The sequence below is a fragment of the Martes martes genome, assembly GCF_963455335.1.
Source record: "Martes martes genome assembly, chromosome: 7".
NCBI classification, from domain to species: domain Eukaryota; kingdom Metazoa; phylum Chordata; class Mammalia; order Carnivora; family Mustelidae; genus Martes; species Martes martes.
In genome coordinates this window covers 35,010,717-35,030,731 of record NC_137894.1, presented here as the reverse complement: position 1 = coordinate 35,030,731, position 20,015 = coordinate 35,010,717, and the positions used below count along the sequence as shown (strand labels likewise).

Genomic DNA, 20,015 nt, shown 5'->3' with positions numbered 1-20,015 from the left:
AATTAATCACTTTTCTCTAATGTAGCTGAGCTGCTTAAAAGTATTAGCTACACAAAAGGAAAGGAAAGTTAGAGGAAGGTGCTGAAGTTATCCTTTGTATTTGGACAGATCTAAACAGTTCTGCAAAGCATTTTGTTGATGTTATTTATTAAATATTCCTCACATGCCATCAAGATGAATATTATTATCATCCCCATTTTATAGATGAGGAAATAGAAGTCTAGAAAGGTTATTTGCCCAACAGACATATGTTAGGAGAAAAAGGGAAAGGAAGGAAAGAATAAAGGACAAAAATACGTCTTACAAAGGGTAAAGATGGCAGACTGAGCAGAAACATTTGTTTTTCTCTTTCTTTTCCAAAATGCCATTCCAATGGCAGAAAAGATCCACATGTTACAACAACTATAAAACAAGAAAGCATACAATGAGCAGATAAATTTTTTGAGGAATTTCTGGATATTAGAAAGTTTATGTTGGCAAGAGACCATTGCAGAAGAAATCACCAAAGCAGACTGTTGCAGAGATGCAGAAAATTCTAGACTCTGAAACCACAGGTACAATGAGCAGGCATCACCATCAAGTCGGAGTGGTCATTATGTCCAGGACAGGACTGCTGAAGAACAGATGGTCGTGCCCCATCTCCCCCAGAGGCCAAGAGAGCAGTTGGTGGGAGATTCAACATGTCTGTCTGAAACACCAAAAGATGAAGCCGGCAAATGTCAGGCAAAGATATAAAAGACTCAGACAATGCAATCTATAGCCTTGATATAATAGCTACAAAAAAGTCCCTGTACCCAGTGATTAGGAATGAACCTTTTTTTCCAACTTATTTGGAATGTTGACAAAGACGGTCCATATAATAGGCCATAATGTAAGTTTAAATAAATTTCAAAAACTCAACCTCACAGATACCACATTCCCTGACTGGAGTGCGATCAAGTTAGAAATAAACTTGGGCCATACTTCTGAAGATGTAATTAAATAAAGCATGAGTCCGAGAAAATACTGTAATGACAATTTTTTAAACGACTTAAGGCCAAATAATAAGATATCTCAAAACATAAGGGATGCAACAGAAGTGGTGTTTCAAGGAAAAGTTACCATCTTTGATGTTCATATTTGAACAGATTAAAGGCTGACAATCAATGGGCTATACATAAATTTACACAAAGTTAAAAAAGGTTAGAGAAAAAAAACAAGAGGACGAGATGAATCCATCCAAAGAAAGTAGAAGGAAAAAGGAAAGCAGAACTAAATGGGATAGAAAGCAAAGCTTCGATGCGGAGGATCGACAAAGCCAAAAGTTGGCTTTTCATAAAGACTAATAAAGCTGACAGACTGCTGGTGAGAATGGCCAATAAAATGGAATGGGGAGAGAACAAAGGATGTCTGGAGCAGCTCTAGACACATCTCTAGGTGCTACAGACAGTGGAAAGATCATCAGAGATTTACTATTAATCTATTTAATAAAAACAGAAATATATCAAAACCAAGTGGATCTATCTCTGGAACGCAAGGGTAGTTTAACATTATATACTTTATCTCTGAACTTTATCACACTGACGGGAGTATAGACAGAAAAACCATATGTTCCTCTCAGTAGACAGAGATAATGCATTACATAAAATTCAATACCTATTCACGATTAAGAAATAAATTGCTCAGCGGACCATAAACAGAAAAGGGTTTATCAGTGTGATAAAATGTATCAGCACTTGCAGCTAACTTCATTGTTTTTCAGCTAACTTCATTTTTCTTGTAGAAAGCATTTTTTTAAAAAATTTAAATTCAATTTAAGCTAGCTTCCTTTTTAATGGCAACATGGTAGAAGCATTCCCTTTAAATTAGGAACAAAATAACACTGCCTCTGAAAGTCCTCCCCAGAGCAATAAGAATTTTTTTTTAAGGTATTAAGAATTGGAAAAAGGAAAATTCAAAATGGTCATTATTCACAGATTATATGATTACGTACTTAGAAATCATAAGTTTCTACAGATAATTGAAATTAATGATGATTGAAATTCACAATTAAATTATTTGGACATAAGATCATTTGTGTTTCTAAGCATTAGCAAAACAAAAAATCTAAAGATATAAACAAATCTAAAAAAAAAATCTGGAAAACAGATTGGCGTTTCCTCAAAAAGTTAAAAATAGAGCTGTACTACTAGATATTTACGTAAAAGATACAAATGTGGTGATCCGAAGGGGCACCTGCACCCCCATGTTTATAGCAGCAATGTCCACAATAGTCAAACTACGGAAAGAACCCAGATATCCATCAACAGAAGAATGGATAAAGAAGATGTGAGATATATATATATATATATATAATGGAATATTATATATAATATATATTATATATAATAATAATATAATAATATATATATGATGGAATATTACTCAGCCATCAAAAAAACAAAGTCTTGCTATCTGCAATGATGCAGATGGAATTAGAGGTATCATGTTAAGTGAAAGAAGTCAGTCAGAGAAAGAAAAATACCATATGATTTCACTCCTGTGTGTAATTTAAGAAACAAAACAGAGAATCATAGGGGAAGGGAAGGAAAAATAAAGTAAGACAAAATCAGAGAGGAAGACAAACCATTAGAGACCCTTAACTATAGGAAACAAACTGAGGGTTGCAGGAGGGGAAGGCGGTGATTGGATGGGGTAACCGTGTGATGGGCGCTAAGGAGGGTATGTGATGTAATGAACACTGGGTGTTATACACAACTCACGAATCCCTGAACTCTTTCTCTGAAACTAATAATATGATATGTTAATTAATTGAATTTTAATAAAATAAAATTAAATTTAATAAAAATAAACAATTTACCATAGCAGATGATAACAATATAGCTAGGAATACATCTAAAATTAAAGACATGCAAGAACTTTATGTAGAAAATTGTACAATTTCACTGAAAAACTTCAAAGAAAACCTAGGTAAATGTAAAGCTTATAGTATATTCATGGATAGAATGGCTCAATATTGGAATGTTAGTGCTCTCATATTGCTTTATAGATTCAATACAATTCTGATAAAAATTCCTAAAGGAATTTTTCAAGGGAAATTGATAAGTTCTAATTTCACAAAGAAGGGCAAATGTCTAAAAACAGCTAACACACTCCCAAAGAATAAGTAGAGAGATTTCAACAAATGGTCTTGCAACAATTGATTACCAGTATGTGGAAGAAATGAAGTTAGGTCCATTATTCACATTATTCACACATTATTCATTCCCCCCAAAAATCAGTTCTAAGTGTATCAGAGACATAAATGTGAAAGGCAAAACTTCGATAATTTTATAAATGACTATAGAATAACACGTCTATAAGCTTTGGGGTCGATAATTTCTTAAGGAAGACAAAGAAAGTTAACATCAAGCAACTTAAATTCAAACACACTAAACCTGAGGACTTCTGCTTATCAACAGATGTTACAAAATTTTAAATTTGAGGCACAAACTGAAAACTATTACATGGAATAACAAACAAAGGAATCATATTCAAAACACACAAAGAACTAAGTCAGTAGTGAAAAAGTGAAGAACCACATCTAAAATCCGGAAATAGATATGAACAGGTATCTCAGGGGAGAAGAAACACGGATAGCCTGCACATGTGTCAATATCACAGGACAGCAATAGCGGTTAATCAGAGAAATGTCAACTAACACACACTAATAACATATTACACTGACAAAAATTAATCTGTCTGATGATGTCAAATATTGACAAGGAGATAGATCATTGAGAACACTTAAACATTGCTAGTGAAGGTGAAACCTGATAACCACTTTAGAAATCAATTTAACATTATCTTGTGGAATTAAACAAACACGTACTCTATGAGCCACTAATTCAATACTTCTAGGTATACACCCTAAAGGAATAGACATGGGAATAGACATGGTCCAAATGGCTCACAGCAGCATTGTTTGTCACAGACAACAAGCCAACCTAGAAAGAACTCAGATAGCTATTAACAGGAGAAAAGACAGTTTATCACAGAGGATGCTTGCAGTGGTAAAAATGAATGAATGCTATATGCGTCCTTGTGTTGAATGAAAAATCAAGTTGAATAAAGGAACACAAGATACCATGTTTATATAACTCAAAACAAAACAAAATAAACAATACAGTCTTAGAGAAATATATGTATATATGAATAATAAAATTATTTTTAAAAAAGGCAAGGAAATGACAACCATCTTCTCTCTGGGAGAGAAGAGGAGGAAGGGCCTGGTTACTAGCATATAGTATTGGGTATATTTTATGTCTTTATTTAGGTGGTTTTGTTTCATAACTTGCTTATAGTATACATATATTTTCCTATAGATATTAAATATTACACTTTTTTTAGAAATAGGAGAGAAAGTAAAATACATACTCAAAAACCACCTCTTCACAAAAGGGCAGACTTTATGACTGAGTTCAACAGACCTTCAAGAAAAGGCTAATTCCTCTGTTATTTAAACTGTTTCAAAACACACTAAAAGATGAGAAACTTTTGAATTTATTTTATAAGCTAGAAAAACCCTTGTCTAGCACAATAAAGGAGAGCCATGAACAACAGAACTCATATACAAAAACCCCAAATTCAAAAGAAAATATTCACAAATCAGATCTAATAGTGAATTTAATGAAAAAATCACCATGACTAAGATAGTTCCTAAAAGGCAAAGAGAGTCCAACACTAAGAAATGTACTAATATAATTCACTGTTTTAAATTTATTTTAAAAATAAATAAATAAATTTATTTTTTTAATTCAATTAGCCAAGGTATAGTACATCATTGGTTTTGATATAAAGTTCAAATGATTCATCAGTCAGTTTAACTTACCTTTTAAGTAGATTAAGGGAGGATACCCCATCAGCACTTTGTGAAGGCAAACAACATTTGCCCAAATTGAACAACATTCCTGATAAAAATTTAGAAAGGACATTGTCCCTGGATAAAATTGATCTACCTAAAACATCTGGCAGGCATCACACTGATGACAGAGTAGAAGCTTTCCCATTTATGCCTGAAAGATGAGAATGTTCAATTCCATCGCTCTGATTTAACACCATGTACTGGAAGTCCTAGCAATTGCAAGAAGACAAGAAGTAGAAACTAGTACCAGGTATCAGAAAAGAAGCAGCAGAATTGTCATTATTTGCAAGTTGTAGGCCTATACACGCATAGAGGCATAGACATGTAGGCATATTCTCCCATGCATACATAGGCATATACACATGTATGTGTGTAGTCATAGATATACATGCATGTGCAGGCATACACACATGTGTGTGGGCACAGACTCATGCATATGTAGGCATATGTGTACACATATATACACATGTGTGTAGGCATATATACACATGTGCATGTAGGCACATACTCATATGCATATGTAGGCATATACTCCATGTGTGTGGGCACACACACGTGTGTAGGCATATATACAAATGCGCATGTGGTCATATACACACATGCATATGTAGACACAGACACACATGCGTGTGTAGACACACAAGCACGTTTGCATACACCTTTGTGCTTTAAAATGTTTAGGAATAGTTCCAGGAGAACAAATGCCAAATTTTTAATGATGGTTTCATCCAGGGAGGGAAGAAGGATTGGGAAGGGAGTGGGGGGGAAGAGGAGCCTATAACTTTTCATTCTTTCCATTTCTTGAATTTGTTTCTATAACAACAATAGCTTTCTTAATTTAGGAGAAAAACAATTCAAAATGTCGAAAGTCATATGGCTGGACATGGTAGACCCAGACTCAAACTCAGGTCTTGCATGATCGAGTTAGTTCCACATAGTTGGTTTTTCATTCTAGACATCAGAAAGCAAAAGAAAGGTTGAGCCATTGAGCGCTGTGCACAGACATCAGTCATTAGGGTCACTGCATGCATCCTTCATTTGAATTTGCCACAAATAAACTAAACAGACTAAAATCTATTAGTAAAAAACAAACAAACAAACAAACTAAACTGAATAGACTAAAATCAGGTCTAGCTTAAGGCTACCACTGCTTACAAAGCAACTCTCCATTGATTAATTTATTTTAATCCTTAAACAGCTATTTCAATAACGTCCAACCATGAAAATGTCCCACAGTAGTAACCTAAATGGCATGTCATAAATGATAAAATTAATCTTAAGACTGCAGATATGTAATTTCTGCAACTTTCAAAAGCACAGAGAAAAAATTCCAACCCTAGGGATCCAGGGACAAACCTTCTCCTGCCACATCCCCTCCCAACGTATGCCTCTGTAATCTGAACCAAGCATTGTTTCCAGAACATGTCATGTTCTTTCTTATTTCTGGGGCTCTGTAGATGTTTTCCCTCTGCCTGGAATGTCCTCCCTCCCTCTTTTTCCACTTAAAATGCCTACCCATCTGTGAAGAAAAGAGTTAACACAGCAGACCTGAGTGCTCGCCTTTAAAAAGACCTGCTAACGAGGTTGGCCACTGACTGGCGTCTGGGAATGGATTTGGGGAGGGCCCCCACATTCCCAGGGCTGGTAAAAGTGGCTCACTATGCCTATGCTGTACTAACAATAGGTTCATGCTGAACACCCTGCTTACTTTCTGGAAATCTGTACTGCTGGTACACGACAGGCAGAGGGTGCCTATGTGGCCAGCCCCCCATAAAAACTATAGGCACTGAGTCTCTGACAAGCATCCCAGGTTGATAACATTTCACACGTGTTGTCACAACTCATCGCTAGGGGAATCAAGTGTGCCCTGCATGACTTCACTGGGAGAGGACCTGTGGAATGCTGCGCTTGGTTCCCCTCAGACTTCACCCAGGCACCTTGCTCTGTAGCCTTTTGCTATAACAAATCACAGCTGGGAGTGCAATTACACGCGGAGCATCACTGAACCTGGGGATTGTCTTGAAGACCCCGGACACACAGACCTTCAAGTCTCAGTTCAAATATGAAGTTGTTTGTGGAGTTTCTGTTCACACCACAGGCGGATTTCATTGCTTCTTTGCCCCTCTGCCTCTGCTCTCGCAATTAAAGAGAATTCTGTATTGCATGATCATTAACTGTTTGCACTCGGTGCCCTTTTTCGAGTGGAAGCTCATCAAAGACAAAAGACTTTCTCTCTTTTACCTTCCCTTCCTGAGCGCCTAGCTCGCACATCCAGGCAGCAGGTGCAACAGTAACCACAGTAATTTCTAGTAAGTTTCACTCTGCCTAAGACACAAGCTAACAGGCTCTACACACACCATCACTTTCCATCCTTCCAACCACCTCTTAAAGCAGCTACTGTTACTGCCCTCCTTGTAAACATAAAACACAGACGGATTACATATACAGATTATATGCCCTAAGTGATTTTTTATTAGATCACGTATTTTATTATTATTTTTTTAACATCTAAGTACATGCTTACTGTACACAATCGAAAGGTGCACAGGTGCATGGTGCAATGGAAATCTCTCAGGTGCCCTCCACCCCCAGCCACCCCGTCTCCTCCTCTTTCCTATATATCCTCCCAGAGAGGGGATGACAAATATGTTCATCCATTTTACACAAAGAGTAGCATTTTATATGGGGTGCCTGGGTGGCTCAGTGGGTTAAAGCCTCTGCCTTCAGCTCAGGTCGTGATCCCAGGGTCCTGGGATCGAGCCCTGCATCAGGCTCTCTGCTCAGCGGGGAGGCTGCTTCCTCCTCTCTCTCTCTGCCCACCTCTCTGCCTACTTGTGATCTGTCAAATAAATAAATAAAATCTTAAAAAAAAAAAAAGGAGTAGCATTTTATACATGCCGTGCTGCAATTTGCTCTTCTCACTTCACAACATATCCCGGTGGTCATTTCCTACCCATATGTGCAGAACTATGTCATTCTTTTTGAACACCTGCCTAGTGCCCCTGATCAAGGGACATTTGGGTTTTTGCAACAACCTAATTCTGAAAAATGGTTCAGAGGGCATGTTGCACATTTGGAGTAGGTTTATACAATAAAGTATTAGAAATGGAGAAGTTGGGTCAAAGAGCTATTTCTTCTTCACTTTTAATGTCAAAAAAATTGATCTTTTAAGAAAGTTTTTACTTATATTCCAGTCAGTTAACAGTGCCGTGTTAGTTTCTCGTGTACGAGACAGCGAGTCCACACTTTCCTATGACACCTGGTGCTTTTCTCAACAAAAATGGAGATATTATTCACATAACCACAAAATTTGCTTTTTAAAAAGGTACAGTTCGGTGCTTTTTTAGACACTCACAAGATTGGGACCACAATCTGTACCCTTTACGTTGATTTTTAATTTTAATTTTGAATTTTGATAGGTTTGCCAAATTGCTTCATCAAAATGAACATAAACATCTTTTTCACCCACTTTTACTGTTTTGATTTCCAAGTGGCCTCTCCCTCCCCCTCCTCACACATAACAGTGTCTCATTGGTCTTCTCTGAGGATATAAGTCCGAATTCAGGAAAGAAAAATGCACACTTCCACTCCCACACACCCTCCGGCAGCATCCAGCAAACAAACTGGATCCTGGCGTGTTTCGCACACTGGCGAATGCACTAGAAGCCCAGCCTACCTTTACATTCTTCGGGGGGGATGTGTACAATCTCTACAAGTTAACACTGCTGCTCTCCTAATGTTGACAAGGCCAAAGGCTTTCTAGTGACCTCAGTGTTCTTACCAGGTCATGAGAACCAAATGCTCCTGCAACCGGAAAATCAAGGAAGGAACAGTCCTTCCCTGTGTTTGTTTTCAAACCCACGCGCCCACACCACACCAGGTTGTTTGCCCTTGGTTCACAGTTACTGGGGCCAACGGTGCCAGCAACAGGACGCCAAACAAGGCTTGCTTGGAATAACACCCCCTCCTCCCACCACCTGCCCACCCCTGCCTATCTGCAAGGACTTCACACCCTAGAAAACGGACTCGGAGCTTCTACCCAGAGTTTGCTGCCTGGCTTCCAGCCCCACACTGAGCCCCTGGCAGCTAAGCAACACAAGGTGTACAGCCCTCTCTTCCCTTTTTCCTTTTCCCCCCGTGTGTTTTTATGAACATCCAAAGGGAAGATAATTAAAACCTGCAAGAAAACCGGCTGGCAGCGAAAAAGAAAATCTTGGTGACTTGGGGACGACGCCACATGTTTATGGGTGAGTCTTGTAAGTAACAGGGCTATAAAAACAGAGGTTCTTATAAATACGTGCCACATTCTTCAAAGCTCTATATAAACGACGTTCTTTTTAAGCAGGGAAGGGGAGCTACTGGCATACTCATGTTCCTTCCTCATCACTTCATTCCCAGCAAGGGAAAAGAATCCTAATTGTACAGTTTCCTAGGAGCACGGTAGTTAACGGAGCCTAGGCTCTGTAAGTGACACGTGCACGGGCGTGCGCACACACGCACGTGGGCTCCAAAGCAGGAACACAGAAACGAGGACCAGGCACATGAGTGTCTGTGTTTAGTGTGGCAGAGCAGAACAAAGGGGCAGGAGGGCAGGCATTGCGTCACCTCTGATTGGGTTTTCTGGCTATTAAGCCCTTGCACTTGAACGCCAAAGACAGAAGTTGTGCCTTCCTCTCCCAAGTTGGGTGAGCCAGTGGAATCCCCTTTCATTTTTCGCCTGCTTTGCTGACTGTAAAGAGAAACAGGGCCGCCCGCCCGCCTCTCTGCATGTGACACAGGCTTGAGGCACACGCATTCCAGAGTGGCCTTCCCCAGGAGCCAGCTGTGTGCAGGTAACTGCAGCCTGCCCTTAGCCTTGCTGTTAATAAGAGTAATTGGCACGCCACTGAGGGGCTGCTGGGGCGCTCTGATTTGCTCTGCACGGGGGTCTCCCCATACCATATGCGCAGGCAGCGGTGATAGAAATATTTTCCATATGAGCTCTCCTCTCACATGCTTAAGTGCTCCAGGCTGAGTTAGGCCGGCCCATTTGTCATTTACTCTGCACAGTAAAAAATCGACAAGGAAGTTGCAAACCCCGGCTACAACTAGAGGGCAATGGTCTGCTTTCAGCTTTCCAGCATCGCAAACCCATTCAGTTCCTCCAGCTCCCATTCAAGCCCTCCACCGACCCCCGCCCCACCCCACCCCCCTTCAGCCCAGGCCCACAGAGTATCTGCAGAGCAGAGGACACGGGTAACTAATAGGCTAAAAGCCTGAAACAAATGACCCGTTGCTGCACGCCTCTGAGCCACATGTCTATTTTGAACGCACGGCGAGCCCTGCAGCCTGGCTTTGGGAGCGCTCTTGCTTCCACTCACAGAAGAGGGAAAAGTCATTACATGCTGCTTTTTCTTGCCGGCTCCATCCTGACAGTGCTAACAAAAGGCAAAGCTGTGATGTGGCCCCTGGCCTTTTTAGGAGATAGACTTTTCACTTGGCTTTTCGAGAGGAAGATGGATTCCGGAAAGAGACTGCCCTTCCATTCATTGCTCGCACATCAGTCTTTGAGATCTTTCATCAGAATAAAGAGTAAAAGGAGCAAATGAGGCAAATGGTTGCAGCCTTATTTGCAGGTGCGGGCGGATACCCCTACGTGCTTCCCACTCCAGGCCACATGGTCCCCCCTTCCAATCTCTTTGCTGCATCAAGACCTGGCTGCCAGAGCATCTATGATGTTCAGAAATGTATCCAGCAAACATGAGCTAAACCCATAAGAATAAATCATCCTCGCCTCCTTGCCGTAGTAGCTCTGGGCATATTCTAGCCCTGTCATGTATCACTAGCCCACTGCAAACCTATGATCCAAAGTTAAACACAGATTTTTTTTTCCAGGCACATCAAAGCAAAAAGAGGAAAATGTGATGCAAAAGCAGTAAAGAAAAGCATTTCCTCTAGCATGCATATCCTCTCTCCAACACCGGAGAAAAATTCTCAAAAGGTAACAGTCCCTTTCGGAATCTGACATGCACATTTTTTTTTTCCTGCAGCGGCAGAAAGAGAAATGTGCACGCTCCAGGCATCTGTCACCAAGGCCACGCCAACCGCCCAGGGTGGCAACTGTTTAGACAACCTCAGAATGAGATTTTAGAAATGACGGGATTCTTCAAGAAGAAAAGTCTTTCTGTAAGAAAAGGCAAAGCAAGCCTGAAAATGCAATATAAAGCATTACTCTTTGCACACCATAAAAACCCCGTTTCCTGATCCCTCTTGGTAGATAGAAAAGGAAATATAGTGCTGACAAAAATACAACTTCTGACAAGATATTTTATTTGGCTTACCTCTCCCCCAGGTCTTGCTAACACTGCTGTTTGAACGTGGAGCAATGTTAATATCAGGTAGCTGACAAACATTATTACCCAAAGTTAGAACTACCCTAGAGGAGAACTCCGTCTGCCAAGTGCTAACAGCTAGCAGATGCACTTGTGTCTCGGGATTCCAGCCCTGGAGTTCCGCTAGGCACCGCGCTGCTTCCCTCTGCTCTCCCTCACTGTACTACCCGGAGCTCCGAGCTCAGCCTCTGCTCTGAAGAAAACTGGTAAGCTGATCTCTTCATGTAATAACTTCTCCCGGCTGGGGGAGGGGACAGGAGCCAGCTGGGAGCTGGGGGGCTGCCTCGAACAGAAAGCAGAAAGGGGAGGGACAGAAATCAATGTGGAGTTCTGCATCTGGTCTCATTCATGCGAAGGGATCCAAGGTAAGCGCTCCGCGTGCCGGGGGAAAAGCCCTGCTTCATCAGGAGTAGTGAATTGCAGCAGGATGAGCTCCGGGCTGGGAGCAGGGAGACCCCGCGCCTTCCTAGTCCAGGATCTGCACCGACAAGCCGTCCGCCTAGGTACACTGCCAACCCATTCTGGGCCTCAGTTGGTTTTCTCGCTGGTATGGTCAAGGGCCGGGTAGATGACCTCTGTGTTCCCTTTCAGTTCTGACTTGAAGGCTGTAGCAATCTGGGCAGTCAAAGGCTGCCTTACCAAGGGCAGCCACGAAGGAGAAAGAAGTCTCAAGGATGCTGTGTGTTTATGCACCAGCCACGAGGGCATGAATGGATGGGGACCGAAGAAGCCACTCTGTCCCCAACTTGCTGCCTCCCTGGGTCACTGTGCCTAACCAAGAGCTTGACAAATTCTTGCAGATGATGTAAAAATAAAGGATAAGCTGGAAGCAAGGGAAGCCCAAGAGCTAGACGGCGCAGGCACAGTGCACTGAAAAGCAGGATGATTTTCAAGAAATATTTCTGGGTAGAATTAGTTGACCACCAACGTGGGGCTTGAGGACACAGGGAACATGGGAGCTCGCCGGAGAGTGGGTCCAGCCGAAGCCTACAGTCCAATTGAGATACACCCTAAGTGGCCACCTCTTATTATGAAATAGCAGAGCCCATTGTCTAAAATAGGTGGAGAATCCACCAAGTATTAGATTCTGCTTAGGATGGGCTCAAGAAAGCATTCTGAGGCCAAGGAGAGGACACCTGCATGACGCAGTGGAATGGCCCGGGCCCTGGACCCAGGGAGATGTCAGTTCAAAGCCCAGGTCTACCACTAACTCCCTGTGGGTTTGCAGGAGAGTATTTAACTCCAGTGGGCCCTGGTTGCCCCACCTGTGAAACAGGGAAAGGCCATCTGATGGTTTCGATGACCATCGAGGAGGTCACCAAGACACAAAACTTGGCATAGTTCCAGACACACAGTAAGTGCTGAAGATACCAGCTTTCTCTCTGATCTGAAATTAATATCGACACTCTGTCCCAGGAAGGAAATTAATCAATACTTGAAAAGCACCCGGCTGTGGGCATTTTTCTTGCCTTAATCGGGAAACTTTAAACCAACTGCCATTTGGAACCATCTCAAAATGTCTATTATCACCAGTCACATTACAGTTTACTAGTGGATTGGTTTTTACAGGGGGAGTGTTGGGTGAGGGGACATAGAATCCCTTTTTCCAAGGCTAGAAGAGACAGCAACTACGTTGGAGATACTGTCTCCAGTGAGAGAAAGGAAGGACAGAGATTCTTCTCTTCCCCATCCTCCTCTTCCACCTCCTTCCTGTTCATTATTATTATTATTATTATTATTATTATTATTATTATTACTGGTTAGGCTTGGGTCTGCCAGGCTAGCTGGCTGGAAACACACAGTCATGCATTCAACAACCCACCCCCACCCCCACGCCCCACCAGAGATGCAGACATTGTCTAAGAAAATCAAGGTCCTGGAAAGACCAGGGGCTCTTATCTGGTCCAGGGTTTGGGAAACCTTCTGTAAAGGGTCCGAAAGTAAATATTTTGGGCCTTGCAGAGCGTATGGTTTCTGTGGCAACTATTCAATCCTGTCGTGGTTCAACACAAGTGGCCAGAGACAAAACATACACTAAAGGGTGGCGCTGTGTTCCAAAAAAAACTTTGTTTATGGAAAGAGGCAGCAGGCCAGATTTGGCCCTAGTCTGCCAGCCCCTGGTGTGGACAACTTCCCAATTGTCCCTCAACCCACTGCAGTCTGACTTTTGACCTCTGCTCTACAACAAGGGCTCTGGAAATGTCTCCGATGACCCCTGTGTCATAAAATGCAGAGGCTAATTCGTAGGGCTTACTTTATTTGACCTCTTTGCAGCATTAACCACGTCCTCAATTTTTCAATGTTACGGTAAAACATGCACACCCTAAAATGTTACCACTTTCACCATTTTTACGTGTACAATTCAGGGGCATTCAGTCCATTCACGGTGTTGTGCAACGCATCACCATCCCCCACTTCTAGAACTTTTTCGTGGTCTCAAGCAGAAACTCTGCATCTATTAAGCAAGAACTCGCTGAGTCTCCCTCCCCGCAAGGTGAACTCTATGTGACTTTCTCTCTCTATGAATTTACCTTCTCTAGGTTCCTCATCGAATAGTAATCATACAATAGCTGTCCCTTTATGTCTGACTTATTCCACTTAGCGTGACATTTTCAAGGTTCATCTATGTGGTAGCATGTATCAGTGCTTCATTCTTTTTAAGGTTGAGTAATATTCCGTCGTAGGTCTATACCACATTTTGTTTATCCATTCGTTTGTTGATGGACACATGGGGTGTTTCCATCTTCTGGCTCTTGTGAAAGATGTTGCTCCGAACATGAGTGTGCAAGTCCCTGGTTGAGTCCCTGCCTTCCGTTCTTTGGGGCATATACCAAGGAGGGGAGTTGCTGTATCATATGATAATTCTACATTTGACTTTTTGAGGAACACCCAACCATTTCCCACAGTAGCCATTATCAGGTTATATTTCCACTGGCAATGCATGAAGGTTTCAATTTCTCCATATCCTCTCTAATGTTTTTGTTTTCCACTTTTTTTTTTATAACAGCCATCTTCAAGGCTATGAAGTTCATGCACTCCCTTCGGAACCACTCTCTTCCCTTAGCTTCCAGACCACCAAGCTCCTATTTTCCTTTGCCTCTGAAGAGCCAACATTCTTTGAACACCAAGAGCCCAGCATTATTCTAGGAAATGTCCAGAGAGTGTGTCACATAACCCCAACAACAGCCTTATTAGATTAAATAGCTTGTTCTGTGTCACACAACAGGTTGGTGGCAGAGCCAGAATTCTGGCCCTGGCAGCCTGCTTCTAGGACCTGGCTCTCAACGACTACATTGCACTGTCACCACTTTCTCTGGACACGCTCCAGTCCCCTTGCTACTGCCTGTGTCTATCCCTTAAATGGTTGTGTTCTACACCCTCTCTTCTCTATCCCCTCTCCCTGGGTCATGTCACCCTCTCACTGGTCCTGACCACTCTTTATATGCACAGCGGTCTACAGCCAGCTCTCCCCCACTGACCCGCCAGCCGCTGTATCCAGTTCCCTAACGCATACTTGGATCTCTCAAATGTACCCCGAACTCAACAGATCCAAGACTGAATTGCTTCCCTGACCTGTGTTCTTCCTGGTATCTCCATCTCAGTGAATGACATCATTACCCATCTCATTCGCAGAGGTTGAAAACTGGGTGTTATCTTGAGCCCCCCTACTGCCTCACTTGCTTGTCTAAACCATCACCTAGTCTGATTGAGTCTTCTTCTAGAGATCTCTGCATCCTTCCCATGGCCTCAGACTCCTGCCCTGCTCCCATCCAGGCCTCTACCATCTGTTGTTGACTTTCTATAGAGCCTGACCTTGTAAGCTCTTGCTCTGGTCTTTCCCCTTCTAAGCCTTCTTCCCCACTACAACCACTGGCATTCTTCTAAAATGTGGATCTTATCAAGTCACTCCTCTGATTCTTTTTTGTTTAACTTTTTATTTTTAAATAATTTTAAATTTATAGAGTAGTTGCAAAGATGGCACAGAGTCATGGTATATCTTCCCCCAACTCCTTGTAACGTTAACGTCTTAGACAGCGATGATCTGCACCTTTGTGCAGACTAGGACATTAACACTGGCCCCAAATTAACTAACATAAGGACTTTATTCCCATTTTCCCAGTTTTCCCCTAAATGTCCTTTTTCTGTTCCAGGACCCAGTCCAGGACCCCATGCTGCACTGAATAATAGATAAGTCTCCTTAACCTCTTCTGATAGGTGACAGTTTTCCTCCCTTTGTTTCTCATGACCTTGACACTTCTGAAGAGTCCTGGTCAGGAATTCTATGCAATGTCCTTCAGTTTGATTTTTACCTAGTGTTTTGTCATGATTAGACTAAAGTTACGGGTTTTGTGAATAAAGAATACCGTAGAGAAGAATACCGTAGAAGTGAAGTATCCTTCCCATCACATTATCAGGGGTACCCTCTGTGAACATGGTATTCTGGTGACGTTAACCTTGATCGCTTGGTTAAGGCGATGTCTGCCAAGTTTGCTCACTGTAGTTATTATTTTTCCTTTTCTATACCCTATTCATTAGGAGTGAGTCAGTAAGTCCAGTGGAATTAAGCCCCACTTCCTGGAGGGGGGTATCAAAGCACGTTTGGACAGATGTTAAAACCATCAAAATAATTAATACACATTTTGAGAGGTATACTTTGAGGCTATACAAATATCCCATTTCTCAAAGTGTTGCCCACCAATTTAAATATTCATCAGTAGCTCCTGCCTGTAGCAATTATTATTGTACTGTTTTAAATGGTGATTTTCTGCTTCCCACATGCTTTCTACACATCTATTAATCAGAATTCATCAGGAGGGAAGATTTGTTCCTTCTCCCACCTTTATTAACTCAATCACTTACTTATTCTTTCCTGCTTCTTAAAATATTTTGATGGCTCGAGGAAGAAGACCAAGCTCCTTAATATGACACTTGGAGGCTGTTTGTAATCTGGTCTCTTCCTGCCCTTCCAGCCTCCTCCCCCTCTCTTCTGTTCACACACTCCACTCTCCAGACATCCTGACATACAAGAAGTTATCCTCAAATGCCACGTGTCCTTGTGCTCTGGGCCTTCCTGCCTTATGCTGGTCCCCTCCTCTAGAACGTCCTTCCTCATCCTCATTGGGTTAGCTCCATCACTCTCTGCCTCTTTGAAAACTCAGCTCGCATTGTTTATAAGCACCAAATACTGGAGACCCCCTAAATGTTCAGCAGGAAAGACGAAACAAGTAATTTGTGACATGCATAATGTGGGATACTCCGTAGCATATAAAATAAATAAATGAGAAAAAGAACAAAAAATGAGCTTGCTTCCATGTAATGATATGAAACATCTCCAAGATCTGTTATTCAGTGAGAAAAGTAGGATGAACAATTATTGCCCACTATTTGCACACTCATGTCACGATTACTCCTACACTTATCATCTACCCGTGGAAGAACACCCTAGAGACTGGCAAAAATGGGCTGCCTCCACGAAGTCAGCAGCTTCAGGGCAGAAATGGGAGGGCAACTGATTATTATATAGTCACTTGGTCACCTGTGGACACTGAGCCTTTGAAATGAGGTTGTTCCACATTGTGATGCATTATATGTAAGGTACACTTTGTACCTGTTCAAAGACTTGGTACAAGAAAAAAAAAAGAATGCAAAGCATCTCACTAATAGTTTTTATGCTGATTAGATGATGAAATGATAATCATATATATGTATACATATACATATATATAGGGTTAAATAAAATATAGGGTTAAAATTAATTTTCCTTGTTTTACTTCTAAAAATGTGGCTACTAGGAAGATTTTCCTTTTTTATTTTTTAAAGATTTTACTTATTCATCTGAGAGAGAGAGTGAGCACTAGCAGGGTAAGGGGCCAAGGGAGAAGGAAGTTCTCTGCTGAGCAGGGAGCCTGATGCCGGGCTCAACACCGGGACTCTGGGATCATGACCTGAGCCAAAGGCAGAGGCTTAACCCACTGAGCCACCCAGGTGCTCCTATTAGGAAGATTTTAAATCACATCTTATCTTCTGTTGGATAGCCCTTCTATCCAACAGAATAGCCTTTTCAGACTCACTGAATTGTCAAACATGTGAATCACCTCCTATTCCAAAAATAAATAAAAGTGAATTAACAGTAATAATGACAGTTAATGATATAAATAAATAAATGCACAAACCCTCCCACCCGCCCCCCTCAGTGATCTGCTCACATGTCACCTTTTCTGAGAGTTGTGACTTGCTAGGCTCCCTGCCAAGCTCAGGGCAGTGCCCCTGGCCTGTGTACTCGGGCATCCCCTGACGACCTTCAACACTATATTTGTCCCACTGTACTGTTCATTGTTACCTAACATATCGGCCTTCCTCAACCGAGAACAAGGCCTTGATGACAGGAGATGTGTCTTTTTGTGTTGCCAAGACTCTGCACATGGCCAGCCTTTTCAGTGTCTGCTGACTAGAGAACGGACGCAGGGGACGGTCCAGTTGGAAACTGTCGTAGCTTGTGACGGGCGGTCTTCTGACGGTGTGACTTAGAAACCACGAAGGGGAAAATGAGAAGGAGAAGTTCTCAGAAGGTACAGCCCTCACGGGAACAATTTCCAACCCAACTTTTGGGTGACCTAGGTAGGGAGAATATGAGTGAGCGGAGGACATGGGTATGTCAGAAAACTGGGAAACAAAGGTTTTCCTAAAGCCACACATTTCATGGAAAATGTAATCACACGCTTCTGCCTTAATCATGGCAAACAAAGAATAAACCCAGAGCTGACAGCACCTCTCAGGCTATTTTATTTCCCATAAAAACTGTCTGTCCTTTTATGAAGGAGGAAGTGAGAGGCAGCCCTCCCCACAGAGGCATATACTGTATGGTTAAGCTGTTAAAATGATGTTTATTTCCTTAAATTTGCTTATATTGTGCGGAATGGGTCGGAAAAGCCTCTCTCACGAACTTGCCTATGGGTCTGGGAGCAGAAGCAGGTGTTAGTAATTAGCTCTCCCTTTGTGTGGACCCAGGAGCCATTACATAGCCAAGGGAGCGGGAAATGAGCAAGGGAAAGAAAGGTTCTTGGTCCCACTGCCCTTGAACACAAGGAGAGTCACAAGAGCCGAAAGCAAAGGGAGTCACGCATCCTTCCCTTTCTCTGGTGTCTGCCAGAAAGGGCCACAGCCTGGTGGCATGGACACCTGTCACCAAACAGGGCAGCAGTGCACACAGGCTGAGCACCTCTCGGGGTGGCTGAAAGGGGGGGCTGTGTTCCCTGGGTTGCCTTTGAAGTGTGCCAAGCCCTCCACAGACTCTGTCAGGGAGGTGCGCGCCCGGAGCACTCAGGGCAGGCTCACCTGACGTCTGCCAGCACGCTGGGGAGCTGACTCAGAGAAGCCATCAGGCCATTCTCAGGTTGACCACAGTCTGTATTTTACGCCTTCATTCCATGGCAAAGGTTCTCACATCGTGGTCCCTGGAGTGACATCACCAGGGAACTTGTCAGAAATGAAAATTCCGGGGTGCCTGGGTGGCTCAGATTTCACGGTGAAGTGTCTGCCTTTGGCTCAGATCATGATCTCAGGGTCCTTAGATGCAGCGCCGTGTCAGGCTCCTCACTCAGTGGGGAGTCTGCTTCTCCCTCGCCCTCTGCCTCTCCCTCTGCCTGTGCTCTCTCTGTCTCTCTCAAGTAAATAAATAAAATCTTAAAAAAAAACAAAAACATAAATACTTACTGAATCAGTGGCATCTGGGGGCCCATGGATTCGTGTTGTAACAAGCCCCATGGAGTACCACGAAGGCTTGAGACCTGCTCCAAGACGTGGTTCTCTCTAGCAACCCTTAATTCAAGTTGTACAACTTAAAAATTTTATTTTATAAAAACATGTTTTATTAGCAAATGTGACTATTAGATATTAAAACTCAGTCTAGAGCTGTAATAGTTAAAATGGTGGCAAATACTAGCAGGGTCGGAAAGACGGATTATTTCCAGAACTGAACATGGAAAGGATTTAATATGCAGCCAAGGAGTCATTTCAAGTCAGCAAGGAAAGGGTGACAATGGTTCAGAATACTGCTAACCACTTGGCAAATAAGTAAAATTATTTTCCTGCTGTACAGCATATACCAAAAATAAATGGCAGGTAGATTCAGGATTTTATTTTATTTATTTTATTTTTTTTATTTTCAGTGTAACAGTATTCATTGTTTTTGCACCACACCCAGTGCTCCATGCAATACGTGCCCTCCCTAAGACCCACCATAGATTCAGGATTTTAATGCAAACAATAGAAGAATGAATCAATCTAAGAAAATAGGCCAACATTTCTATATTCTTGGAGCTGGAAGGACTTTTCAGCAAGTCTCTAACAAAGGCAGAAATCATAAAAGGAAGGATTTATACAAATTTTATGATTCTATTCATTAAAAATACCATAAGCAAAATTAAAAGTCAAATACACCGTAGGAAATGTATTTTGTTTATTGGCTAAGATATGATCAGCAAAAGCAGAGTCCATGCCTGTCCTCACAGACCTTACTGGTAGGTGCAGGAAGCCAACATTAATGAGACGCCAAAAGTAAATATGAAATGGCAACATGGAAAGGGCTGAAGACGAAAAAGGTTTGAGGAGCTAGAGTAGACGCCTAGCCTCATAAGGGAAAAATGGAAAGGGTGGAAAAGTCTCAAAAAATCCTATTCCGGGGCGCCTGGGTGGCTCAGTGGGTTAAAGCCGCTGCCTTCGGCTCAGGTCATGATCCCAGCGTCCTGCAATCGAGCCCAGCA

General features: G+C 42.2%; 1 protein-coding gene and 1 long non-coding RNA gene across 3 annotated transcripts in view; one reads left to right on the top strand and one right to left on the bottom strand.

Moving 5' to 3' along the window:
- The window catches only part of THSD4 (thrombospondin type 1 domain containing 4), a gene marked incomplete at its 5' end in the record, with an annotated part of 544,049 nt that overhangs the window by 188,886 nt on the left and 335,148 nt on the right, over positions 1–20,015 (bottom strand). Inside the window, one exon of one of the 2 annotated variants that reach the window (XM_080808168.1) lies at positions 11,203–11,274. The exons of the other annotated variant lie outside the window; for it this stretch is intronic. Coding sequence (XP_080664294.1) covers positions 11,203–11,274 — 72 coding nt within the window. Of the gene's footprint in view, positions 1–11,202; positions 11,275–20,015 lie in introns of those variants that run through there. 2 annotated transcript variants of the gene reach the window in all.
- The window catches only part of LOC308345730, a 31,802-nt gene continuing 23,065 nt past the window's right edge, over positions 11,279–20,015 (top strand). The window contains exon 1 of the long non-coding RNA XR_013967100.1: positions 11,279–11,459. This is a non-coding gene — a long non-coding RNA (uncharacterized lncRNA). The remainder of the gene's footprint in view (positions 11,460–20,015) is intronic.